At 66.8% G+C, this 11,566-nt stretch overlaps 4 protein-coding genes across 4 annotated transcripts in view; 1 reads left to right on the top strand and 3 right to left on the bottom strand.

Annotated features, from left to right (window-relative positions):
- Window positions 1-811, bottom strand: part of EMIHUDRAFT_366657 (hypothetical protein) — a 1,525-nt gene extending 714 nt beyond the window's left edge. The window contains exons 1-2 of the mRNA XM_005779704.1: window positions 312-811; window positions 36-200 (exon numbers count right to left, since the gene is read on the bottom strand). Of these exons, the coding sequence (XP_005779761.1) occupies window positions 36-200; window positions 312-724 (578 nt within the window). The 5' untranslated portion in view covers window positions 725-811. The remainder of the gene's footprint in view (window positions 1-35; window positions 201-311) is intronic.
- Window positions 812-946: 135 nt separating this feature from the next.
- EMIHUDRAFT_443213 (hypothetical protein) lies at window positions 947-1,928 on the bottom strand. Its single transcript, XM_005779703.1, has one exon. The coding sequence runs from the start codon at window positions 1,885-1,887 to the stop codon at window positions 1,207-1,209; it is 681 nt and encodes a 226-aa protein (XP_005779760.1). The 5' UTR covers window positions 1,888-1,928; the 3' UTR covers window positions 947-1,206.
- Window positions 1,929-4,440: 2,512 nt separating this feature from the next.
- On the top strand, window positions 4,441-6,069 carry EMIHUDRAFT_114692 (hypothetical protein; the record flags this gene model as incomplete). Its single annotated transcript, XM_005779702.1, has 1 exon — window positions 4,441-6,069. One exon carries the CDS (start codon window positions 4,441-4,443, stop codon window positions 6,067-6,069), a length of 1,629 nt encoding a protein of 542 aa, XP_005779759.1.
- Window positions 6,070-6,465: 396 nt separating this feature from the next.
- On the bottom strand, window positions 6,466-7,554 carry EMIHUDRAFT_114691 (hypothetical protein; the record flags this gene model as incomplete). Its single annotated transcript, XM_005779701.1, has 1 exon — window positions 6,466-7,554. One exon carries the CDS (start codon window positions 7,552-7,554, stop codon window positions 6,466-6,468), a length of 1,089 nt encoding a protein of 362 aa, XP_005779758.1.
- Window positions 7,555-11,566: the final 4,012 nt, after the last annotated feature.

The following is an 11,566-nucleotide window of genomic DNA, read 5'->3' as shown; positions in this document are numbered from 1 at the left end:
GGAGGATTAGGGGCTCTCTGGGAGGAGGGGTCTGCTTGGCGAGCGGCCGCCGCACCGGGTGCTCGTTGGCGGCGTCGATGTAGCCGCGCGCTGGAAACGTGTTGCGGTGGTGGTGCTTGTGCACCCAGCGATACACCGCCTGCAAGTGCATGGCGCGGTGCAGCGGCGCGTAGAGCATGTCGTCGACCACGAGCAGCATCCTGCGCCGACGGAACAGCGGTCGGGACTCGACGCCGGCAAACGCTCCCTCGCGGGCCGGGCCGAGGCGGTTCGCGCTCCATCTAGTCTTGCGGCAGTCTAGGGGCGCGCGCCAAAACGCGAGTGGCCCGTTGAGCAGCGAGAGGCTGGTGGGCGCTCTCACGACGAGCGGCGCGAACCACAGCAGGTGCGAGATCTGCAGCGCAAATACGTACTCCACCGTCGAGTTGACGACGAGGTACGCCACGTCGGTGGCGTTGATCTTGTGCTGGAAGACCGGCTTGGGTCCGACGCGGGATGGCAGCGCCGGAAGCCGCGGCGCGAGCGCCCACACGAAACCGTCCACGAAGCCGAGCAGCGCCATGCGAACTGCCAGATACCCCGCGACCCACAGCGGAAGGCTCAGCCCCCAAGGGTTGAGCAGGCTGCCGAAGGTTGCGCCCGAGCGCAGCATCATGCCATACGCGACCGCCGCCGTGAGGGCCGAGGCCGGGTTCAGCACGAGCGTCTCCAGCGCTTCTCTCATCGATATCCGCGACACCCGCAGCCGCCCCACTCCTAGCCTCGGCGGTGCTGAGCGCGGCGGCGATCGCGCGGGGAAGGAGGGTGAGAGAAGGTACAGCGAAAATAAAAGAAAAATTAAGTGGGAACCGGACTGGCGCGTACTGGCACTAACACAGGGAAACTCCAAGCGCCGGCGCCCGTGTGAATAGGGTTGGACCACGCTCCACGGGCGACGAGCACCCGATTTTCTTTATTCCAGCGTCCAATACGGAAACAATCAAAAGACGGACTGGTATAGCAGGGAGAGGAGAGGCCAGAGAAAGCCAGTGCCGGAAGTGCGCACGTCTCGCGCGCGCCCGGGGCGGGGATATATTCTCCAAACCCACATCATCGAACGAGAGGTCAGAGTGAGAAGCGCTCGCGAGAACCCCGCTCTGCTATCGCGCCGGCGCCACACAAGGTTCGGTCTGAGGGTCTGAGGTCACACGGGGCCGCGGGCGCGGCTCACGACGCCTTGGGCTGAGACGCCTCGATCGCGCGGCTGCGGTGCTCTGTGAGCAGGCGAGTGCAGTCCTGGTCGAGGTACTCGCCGAGGGAGTCGGGCAACGGTGCCGCGCGGTCCGCCGCCCCGTCGAGAAGCACCACCTTGCGCGCCGTCTCCGGGTCGAGGAACTGCTTGACGACGGTCCACAGCGTCGAGGCGATCCACGGCACCGGCATCACGACCAGGCAGTGGAGCCGCTCGGGGAAGTTGGCCGAGAGCGTGGCCGAGACGGCGCGCATAAAGGGCACGACCGAGGTCGCCGGCGGGTTCGCCCACCCGTCGCCGCCGCGCGTGTCCGCAATGATGGTGACCCGCTCGGCGACGTCGCGGTCGAGCGACGCATCGAGCTTGGCGGCGATGGCGTTGGCATAGGTGTCCACGTCGGCGAGGTCCGGGTCGTACATCGCAGCCATGAGCACCGCGACGCGGTGACCTGACCGCGCCTTGCCGTCAAATACCAGCAGGTCCGGCAGGCCCGCGCCCAGCGCCGGCGCGCCGGCCGGCAGCGGCAGGGTCGCCGCGCGCCACGCGAGGTGCTCGCGGAGCATCTCCGACGCGTCGGGGACGCTGCCGTCGCGCGCGTCGAGAAAGCGCTGCCACTCGGCGTCGGAGATCGCTTCAAAACCCGCTACTGGCGCCATCGGAATAGCAAGGAGACTCGGAGAGAGCGTCGCAAGGAGTACAGACGGAAAAATTAGCGCTGCAGCTACACCACGGGAGCCGCCTAAGCGACTCCTGCGAGGACGAATTTTACAACAAAACTCCCTCGCACGACACTGGGCACGGGACTGGCGCGCACTGGCACAACACAGGTGTACACCTTCGTCAGGCTTCGAGATATTTTTAGAGTTGTTTGGTATTGCTAAAAATCTCTCTCTCTCCCAAACAACTCTAACACTCACACGTCATTTGGGGCCTGGAGCCCTGTTCACGCGCGCGCGAGACGTGCAGACAGGGTTGCCAGGTGAGAGCGAATGGCGCGTGAGGCGTGTTTGTTTTTCTTTTGAGAGCGCCTTCGAAAAGAATTCGCCTTTCCGACGAGCGACGAGAAAATGAGGCTGTCTCCTCCAGAATGATTATATGTATACACCATCCCCGTGAGCTGGGTGCTTGGATTTGAAGAAGCCGACGAGAGGAATTACTATGGGGAAACTTCACGGCAGGTCGGCAGGCACAAGCACACGGGCGTGGGGATGGCGTCGCCGTTCGTGAGCGGCGCGGCCTCCCTGCCCTCGCGCAGCACCACAATCGAGCCCGAGTCCTGGTTCGCCACCAGCGCCACCACGCCGTCGTCGCTCGCGCCGCCCGGCGGCTCGGCGGCGCCGGCGGCGCGCGCGCGCGCGCGCGGCCGCGCTTCCGGCCGCGCCCCCCCGCGCTGCTCGGCGGCGGCAGGAGCACAAAGTCGCGCGGCGTGCGGCCGAGGGTGCTCGTGATGCGCACGGGCTCGTCCTCGGCACTCTTGAAGAGGCCGCCGGGCGTGAGCGCCACGCACGAGAGCGCGCCAGCGGCGTCGACGAGGCGCGACGACACGACCACGTGCGAGGGCGCGTCGCCCGGCGCGAGGCGGACGGCCGCGATGCTCGTCGCCTTGTCCGAGCAGAGCGGCACGCCGCCCCGGTGCTCGCCGCCGTGCCACGCGGCGGTGGCGGCCGCCGCGGACCCCTGCAGGAGGCGCGCGTACTTTCGGACCGTCGTTTGGTACGCCTCGACGCTGCTGAGGTCGGCGTCCTCGCCGGAGCCTCCCATGAAGCCGCCCGCGTCGCCGTCGAGCACGTTGAGCGCGCAGAGCGGCTCGTCGCCCGCGATGGCGCCCGTCCTCTTGTCGATCGGGTACGCGGCGAGCACCGACGTCAGCTCATACCCCACGTACACGAGTGGCTCGGTCGGGTGGCGAACGAGGTGGCGTGGGCCGCCGCCGCGCAGCTCGGGCGGAGACGCCGTCGCGACAGGCTCGCCGAGCGGCTTGGCGCTCTCCGCGTCGTACGGGATCGACCACACGACGTCGCACCCGAGGTCGGGCACCAGGATGGTCGTGCCGTGCGTACCGGCCGAACAATACGCCATGTGCGCGTGGCTCGCCTCTTGGCGCGCCGCGTTCGGGCCGGGAAAGCTGACCGGGTGGCTGGCGGGCGGCAGGTGCACGTACTGCGCCGACGGCGCGTCGAGCGAGCCGTCCGCGCGGCGCGCGACAGCGACGACCGAACCGGCGCAGTAGTTGGATGCGACGACGTGCGCTCCGCCAGGAGTGACGCTCGCGTGGCAGCACGCCGCGCCGCCAGCGCGGTCGTCCGCCGGGATGCTGTTGAGGAGCGCGAGCGCGCCAGTCGCCGCATCGACGCTGACGGCCGCCAAATTGCCCGGACCGTCGCCACGCTCGTCGCAAATGTAGAGGACTTTTCCGTCGCCGCAGGAGGTGAGCCACGTCGGGTTGACAAGGCCGGAGGCGCCGCCGAGCTGTGGCGTCGTGAGCCCAGCCGTCGGCGTGAACGGCACGAGGCTCAGTGTCTCGCGGTCAAAGCGCACGGCGTACACGCCCTTGCCCTTGCCGTCCACGTGCCCCAGCTTCTCGCCGTACGTGCCGACGAGCAGCGGAGTAGACATTTTCGCCGCCGAGAATGAAGAACGCTTCCCGGGGTTCCGGGTGAGGGCCCTCATGAAGAGCGACGCCGAGGACAGTGTGCGGTCCTGCCTAAGTCCCACGGCCCGGACGGGTTTAGATTTGCTTGTTCGCCTGCTGCTCATTGCGTCTTGCATCGCACTGTACGTCTCATACGCGGACATCGATACGACGTGAGAGAGAGAGAGAAGGGGGTGAACCGCGCCATCCTCGATCGCCGTGCAAAGCTCGCTTCCGAGCTCTCACGCCGCGCGTAGGGCCCCTAGGGGCCTAGAGAACACAACCCCCTCTCCCTTTTCTCCCATTACGCAGTCACGGCTCTCATGTTAATTCTCGCACCCCCTCAGATCCACCTGCTGCTGCGGAGGCCGATCAAGCAATAGGGCAAGTTTCCTCGCCCCGGGGGTCATGAAAAACAAAGACGCCCGCTGAGTGAAAACAAAGAAAGGGCTAAGATCCATCGTTCTTTCTTTCTTCGCACGCGAAATTCTTTTTCGCACACGACACATTTCAACAAAACAAAACTCACATTTCGCAGAATTCTTTTTCGCACCCTCCCAAAGCCTACATACATGCGATGAGCCTGCCCGCTCTAAGAAGCATGACCACCGTGCTGCTACTCGCCGCCTCTGCCTGCGGCGTGTCGCTGCCGCCGCCCGCCATCGCCCATCCGGCCGTCGCACCCCTGAGGCGCCTCGAGCAGCGGCTGGTCGACGACGTGCCGCCGGCTGAAGCGCTGGTCGACGCAAGCCTCGCCGTGTGCTGGGCGCTTCCCGGCGAGCGCCGCAGCGCGCTGCCGCGCAACGCGCGTGAGCTCGCCGAGGCAGCCGCCTTCTTCGACTGGGAGAATGGCGACACGCTCGGTCAGCATCTCTTCAGCGCGTCGCTCTGGGATGACGCGATCGAGGCGCTCGCCCGCGCGGCTGCCGAGGTGGACGCGGCAGTCGCCGCCGAGGCGGCCGCCGCCGTCGCCGCGACGGCGCGCTTTGTGCTGCTGCCGCCGGCTGAGCGCGATGCCGCGCTCGATGCGCTTGCTGCCGCCGTCGCCTCCGATGCCTTCCTCGCTGCCCGCCGCGCCGCGCTCGCCACCGCAAAGCAGCAGCGTCGCGAGGCAGCGGCGGCCTCCTCGTCCGAGCGCGCAGCAGAGGTCTTTGCCGCCGCTCGGTTGCGCCGCGTGCGCCAGGACTTTGTCGCCGTCGCGCCGCCGCCCGCCGACGACGAGCGCATCGTCCGTGCGCTCTATGCCGTCGCCGTCCGCGAGCTCAGCGCGGGGCTGCTCGGCCCACTCGGCTTCCCGACATCCAAGCTTGGACTGCGCAGCCTCGTCGCGGCGAGCCGACACGCCGGCTCGCAGCGCGGCGCGGCGGCGCTCGGCACGGTGTGGCACGCGGCCGACGAGCCGGCGCCGCTCATCGTGCGCGCTGGCGCCGCCGCCGCCGCCGCTGCGCCCGCGCCGTCGACGGCCGACGGCGCGGGCGCCCTGAGCTCATACTCGCCTATCTCGGGCATCCCCACGCTGCCGAGCTCCGCGCGCACATTGGTGCTCGTCTTTTCGTCGCTCGGCTGGCACGGCGTGGTGCGTGCCGAGTACGCCGCGACGCTGCGCGCGGTGGGAGACGACACCCTCGTCCTCGCCCACTGCCTCGACACTGCGCAGTCGTGGTACATGACCGACCCGTACAGCGGCGAGTACGACGACGGGCGGTGGTGGGACGCGACGCTGAGTGCGCTCTGCGCGCCGTACGGCCGGGTGTGCATCCTGGGCGAGTCGATGGGGGCGACGGCCGCGTTGCGTTTCTCCCGGCACGCCAGCGCCAATGGCGCCGTCGTCGCGCTTGTCCCACAGATTGACGTGCGCGATTTTGACTACTCGGGCCGCGACGACTTTGGCGACGCGCGCAAGGAGCGCCTCCGGGCCGACCTCGTGAGCGCGTGCGCCGGCGCAGAGGCGCGCATCGTGTTGCACGTCGGCCAGGACCCGCCCGACTTGCGCCAGCTCGACTACCTGCCGCCCCGACTGCTGGCCTCAGAGCGGGTGCGCGTCGTCAGGCACGCCGTCGCTGGCCACGCGCTCGGCGCCGGCCTCAAGCACCGGGGCGTGCTGCGGCGCACGGTGCTGTCTGATCTGCTCGGCCACACTTACCGGCTCCCACCCGCCGGCGAGAGACACGAGACTTGCGAGCTCGATACTAAACAAAATACTTAGAGTAGCGGGACATTACGAAAAGGACACTCTCATCGCTCTGTCCTCCGGTGCTGCATGCGAACTCCACACGTCTCTCGCGTCCACTGGGCAGACACTGCACTGGAGGTCTGGACACTGGAGGGACGCCCCTGGGGCGAGCGGGGCGAGGTGGAGCTGGAGCGTGGAGGCCCCCGGGCGCGCGTGCGCCCTGCGGCTGCGCCCGGTCGAGAATGCGCCGCGGATTATACCGGATTTGCGCGTTCCCCCGGGGGGGGGCCGTGGCGCCGCGCGGGACCGGAGAGACGCAGCAGTTGCAGTTGAGAGATCCATGATGATTTATCGTGGTGGTCACACATAAATTAACATAAAAATGGAAACGCACCCCCAGAATTTTGCCGAGATACACGCCAGACAGCGCTATCGTTTGACATGCGCGTCCACGGAAGAGAGATGTTCTGCGCCCCCGCCGCCAGAGCCGCGCTGGAGGTCGCGCAGCGCCGCCTCGATGGCTCTACCCAGCGCGGAGAGCCTCAGCTCTCCATCAGGGTGCTGGACGATGCGCGACTGCGTGTCGAGCGTCTGCGCAATGTCGGCCCACTTGGACTGGTCGTCCGTGCCAAAGGTGAAGCAGAGATAGGCGTGCACCTCACCCTCGTCGCCCGCGCCAGGCTCGGTGCTGTGCTCGAAGCGAGAGCCAAAGACGATCGCCTTGCCCTTCTTGTACGCGTACCGCTGCAGCGCGGGCGGCGCCGTCCGCCCCTCCGTCGCATCCTCGGAGCCGTGCGCTGCGTAACCGTCGGATTGCGGCGCGCCGCTCGCGACGGCCGGCTTGTAGGTCAGCTGGAAGGAGTCCGTCTCTTGATAGTCGCGCAGCGGCGTGATGAGGGTGAGCGCGTGCAGGCCGACGGGGCGCATGTAGTCGGTGTGGAAGCTGTGCGCCTCGCACCACGAGCGGCAGACGTAAAAGGCGCTGAAGAGGCGCGGCGAGCTCAAGTGTGGGATGACAGAGGAGAAGCGCTGCGGCAGCTCGAGGCGCTCAAAGAGCGCCTCGAATCTCTGAAAGGAGTGCTCGTCGTCGACCGAGACCCACGCTATGTTGCTTCTCCAGCCGCTGACGCGCTGCGTGAAAAAGTTGCCGGCCGGTGTCGCGACCTCAGTGTACGGCTCTGCGCTGTCGCCCACGCCTGCAAAGGGGCTATGGTCGCCGTCGCCGTCGCCGTCGCCGTCGCCGTCGCTGCTGCTGCTCGCATCGCGGCCGTAGAAGATATCGGCCGCCTCGTCGATGATCGACTCGTCGACGTCAATCTCGAACACGTTGAGTGCGCCGAGTTTGCGATTGAAGTATGTGCCGTCGGCCAGCCGCCTGACGTCGGCGCTCGCCGCGGCGCAGGACCCTCCGCCGGTGGAGAATGTGCTCATGACTCGGCAGCGGAGCGGCGCCGCTCTCAGTAATGCCGCAGACGCGAGCGCGACGAGCTCGTGCATGTTGGGGGCCCGCAGCGCCATGGTAGTAGCTCAGCGCCATGAGCTAAATAAAGAAAACATCTTTCAAAAGCAAGGATCCCAGCCCGTTCGAGATCCTTGTGCCGGGTTCTTTGTGGGTGTGGTCGGCGACTAGCCGGGGTCGTCCTCCCGACGGGGGACTAGCACTAGCCGTCTTCCACATGGTCCCTCGGGTTCCTGCTGCTCCTAATCTCTTCGTACATCCTCCTGCTGATCTCCGCAAAGTCCTGCTCCCTCCCTCGTCTCGCCCTGCGCGTCTGCTCCGCCTCCCCGTCGTCTGCCCTGCGTCGTCTGGCGACGGGTCCTCTCCATACAACTGTAGTCGGTTGAGGTCGCCGCCCTCCTCGTGCCGCTTCCCACATGCAACGCGCCAGCTGCGAGACGGTGTACTGGATGTCGGGGCGCGCGTTGGTGGCGAACATGAGGCTGCCGATGAGGCACTGGCAGCGCTGGAGGAGCTGCGGGTCGGGCGCGGTCTTCTTCTCAGCTGCGTTGATGCGATGGACGGGAGGTCCTTGTCCGCGGGCACCTTGTAGCCCGCGTGCGTGACGCCTGACGGGAAGAAGCGCGCGCGCAGCGTGTCGATGTACTTGCTGGCAGACAGCTTGAAACCGGTCTGCGTCTTGGTGATGGTGAGCCCGAGGAACTCGTGCACCTTTCCCTCGTGGACCTTGAGCGGCTTGCCGACGTGCTTGTTGAAGTGCTCGATGTACTCGTGCGCGAGCGCCCTCGATGAGCGACTTGATCGCCGCGATGCCCTTCTTGATGTGTTGAAGACCGACGACCGCGCAGCCGTCTAGTCTACGGCCACACACACACACATAGTGTCCTTACCACCCCTGGACTGCATCTGCGCAGTTTCGTACCGCTGCGGCGCGGTTTTGCAAAAACCGTCCTGCAGCGGCGCGGTTTTGCCCTTCACCCGCAGCCTGGATTGATAGTCATTGTGGGTGTGGGGGCCGCGGGCCAGGACTTTTGTTTGAACAAAGTTTTGACAGTACATTTCTGTCGGGCCTTGGAACAGCTTGTGAGTGGTCACTGAAGACCTTCACAGTTGGTGGCGGCGGGGCAACGATCCCCGGGACATTACGACAACATGTCGTCGACGGACAAGCTGGTGATTCCGGCCTACAAACAGAGCTCCGAGCGGGAGTTCAACGAGTGGTTCCGCAACCTGCGGACCGCGGCGAAGCAACACAAGTACCTCCTCGACATCATCGAGGTGGGCACCATCCGGCCGGGCGCGGAGCGCGAGGCCGAGGCGGTCGCGCTGCACGTGCGCTACAAGAACATCGGCACTGCGGACGGCCTCATCCCGGCCATGATCGACAAGTTCTTCAAGGACCTGTCGGTGACTCTGTCGCGCCAACTCTACGGTGCGCTGCAGAACGCCGTCAAGGACGACGACACGCTGGCCGAGATGTTGGCGGACGAGGACGCCGACCACTACGACGACATCAAGAAGGGCATCGCGGCGATCAAGTCGCTCATCGAGTCGGAGGACACGAACTCCAAGAACGTGCGCACGAAGGCGCTGCGCGCGGATCTCGAGAAGGCGTACTCCCCCGACGCTCTCAAGGACCTCACGTCCGCGAGCCTCGCCAAGTTCAAGACGGGCATCGAGCAGGCGAACAAGTTGCTCAAGGACTCCCAGTGGCACCTCCCCGACGAGGTGATCGAGGAATACATCCTCGACGCGATCGCCGCCAAGGGGGCCACGCTCGGCGCAAACATGCGCGTGCAGATCGGCATACAGCGCCAACTCGCCGCGCAATCGGGCAAGACGTACGGCCTCAAGGCGTCCACGCTCGCGATGCAGGGCATCCTCGACCAAGACAACGCGGACCGCGCCAACGAGGCCAAGGCGGCTGCGCAGGCGGCGTTCGAGGCGGAGATTGCCTCGCAAGGCGTGCTCAAGGAGAAGCTCGCGGCCGCCGAGTCCCAGGTCGCCGCTCTCCAGGCGCAGATCAAATCCGACAAGGGCGGCGGGGACCGCGGCGGCCGCGCAGCCGCTGGGCGCAAGCCGTGCCCCCACTGCAATGGGTTGCACGGTGGCAAGTGCATCGGCGACCTCATCTGCAAGGGGGTCCCTGTCGCCAAGGTGCTCGAGGAACTCCCCGACCGCATCGACCACGAGACGAAGGTGCGCATGGCCCAGTCCTCGTACAAGAAGGTGTGCGCCAAGTCCCCCGGCCGCACCCTCCCGCACGACCCCTTCAAGAAGTCGGACTCCACCGCGACCGACCACGAGGAGGTGCGGGCGGCGCTGGCCGACTCTGTCACCCGCACGTTCGACCCGGACGGCATCGTCGGCGGCTTTGTCGCTGGCGTCGGCACCGACCAGGTCGAGGACACCTTCCCCGACTCCAACCCCACCGACACGCCCGCCATCCTCAAGGCCAAGACGGCGGCGCGCAATGCGGCGGAGGCACGGGCGCGCGGCGGGCTGTGGGTCAAGTTCACCTCGTTCGTCACCGCGCTGCCTCGCCCGTACATCGGCGCTTCCATCCTACTCGTCCTGCTCGCGTGCCTCATCCCGGTCTACATGGGCTCGCCTGCCTCGATCGGCACGCCTGTGGCCGACGCCGTGGACGAGCCCTCGAACATGGGCGTGATGGTCGAGTCCGTCACCGCACTACCCCTCGAGCTGTCCACCGGGCCGGCGACTGGCTCAGGTGGCGGAGCAGAGTACGCCATCGAGGAGGACCCGCTCCAGCCGATCTACCGCAAGGTCGCGGGCGACATGTTCCGCGCGGTGAATGACATCGACGTGCCCAAGACGGTCCCGCTCGTCCTCTCGTACACGTGCATCATGCTCGCCATGTACGTGGCGCGCATGGACGCGATGCAGGCACACGCGCTTGTCGGGCATGTCAAGGTCGTCGACGCGTACGACACGACCGCCGGTGTGAACATGCCGGGATCGTATGCCGCTGGCGTCGACTCCAAGGCGGGCATGAACATGTTCCCGACGCCCGACTACTTCCCTCACGGGTGGCGCGAGCCCGAGAAGCCCATCTACATCCGCTGCGCAAACAACGACTACCTCAAGGCGAAGGGCGTCGGCACCGCGTACGCCTTCGCGCTGGCTGACCCGACCAAGCCGCAGGACACCAAGGTTGTGAACACCGAGTGGGTGAACGCGCTGTACGCGCCCGGACTCGCCATGCCTCTCGTCAGCGTCAAGGAGTGCAAGGCGCAGAACATCGTGGTCCGCTTCGACCTCTGCCCACCACGCTTCAACTACCCCTCCGGGCAGACCATCTACTTCGGGGAGGACTTCAACATCCACCTGATGCCGCTCGGCGCATCCGTCGGCGCCAACGCCGCCAAGGCCATCGTGCGCGGCAAGCCGGGGCGGCGCCCGACGGATGGCACCTTCTGGCGGCACGCCCTGTGCATCTCCGGCGACGCGCTAAAGGACCTCAGCAAGATCGCGGACGGCGTGCCAGACCTCTCCAAGATGGACCGCAACGAGGGCCTCGACGACGCCGCGCTGCAGGCGAACGCCAAGTACCACGCGCGGCGCAGCACCGGCCGGCCACTGGCCACTCGCTTCGGGGGCTCGTCGCACTACGACCTCTGGTCGCCCAAGGGTGTGGTAGGCGTCGATGGGCACTGCTACGCACTCATGGTCGTCGACGAGCACACCAGCACCATCACGCCGTACATCCTGCAGACCAAGGGCCAGACGCCTGCCTACCTGCGCAAGTACTTCGCCGAGAACGAGGGAAAGGACGGCCACACGTTCCGCGGAGGAGGAGCAGGAGGAGGTGCTGCGCGCCCCCGATGCCAAGGAGGCCCAGGCTAGCCTCCCGCCGCTGGCCGAGTTCAACGCAATTAAGCATTCGCTCTCTTGGAGGGGCTCCTGTGAGCGCGAGCCCCCCAACCGCCCTCCACCCACCCACCTAGCTAACCCCCCACCCCCCCCCCCACCCCCTCCACCACACCGCCGAGCGCGCGTCGTCCCTCAAACGCCCTCACTCTTCCGCCCACGGACGCCGCCTTTCCCTCG

The sequence above is a fragment of the Emiliania huxleyi genome, assembly GCF_000372725.1.
Source record: "Emiliania huxleyi CCMP1516 unplaced genomic scaffold EMIHUscaffold_228, whole genome shotgun sequence".
Lineage (NCBI taxonomy): Eukaryota > Haptophyta > Isochrysidales > Noelaerhabdaceae > Emiliania > Emiliania huxleyi.
Note: the sequence above shows the minus strand (reverse complement) of the source record. Positions and strands in the feature narration are given on the sequence as shown.

Excerpts from the sequence above, each read along its gene's own strand:
- EMIHUDRAFT_443213 (XM_005779703.1), bottom strand. The coding sequence starts at position 1,887 with ATGGCGCCAGTAGCGGGTTTTGAAGCGATCTCCGACGCCGAGTGGCAG.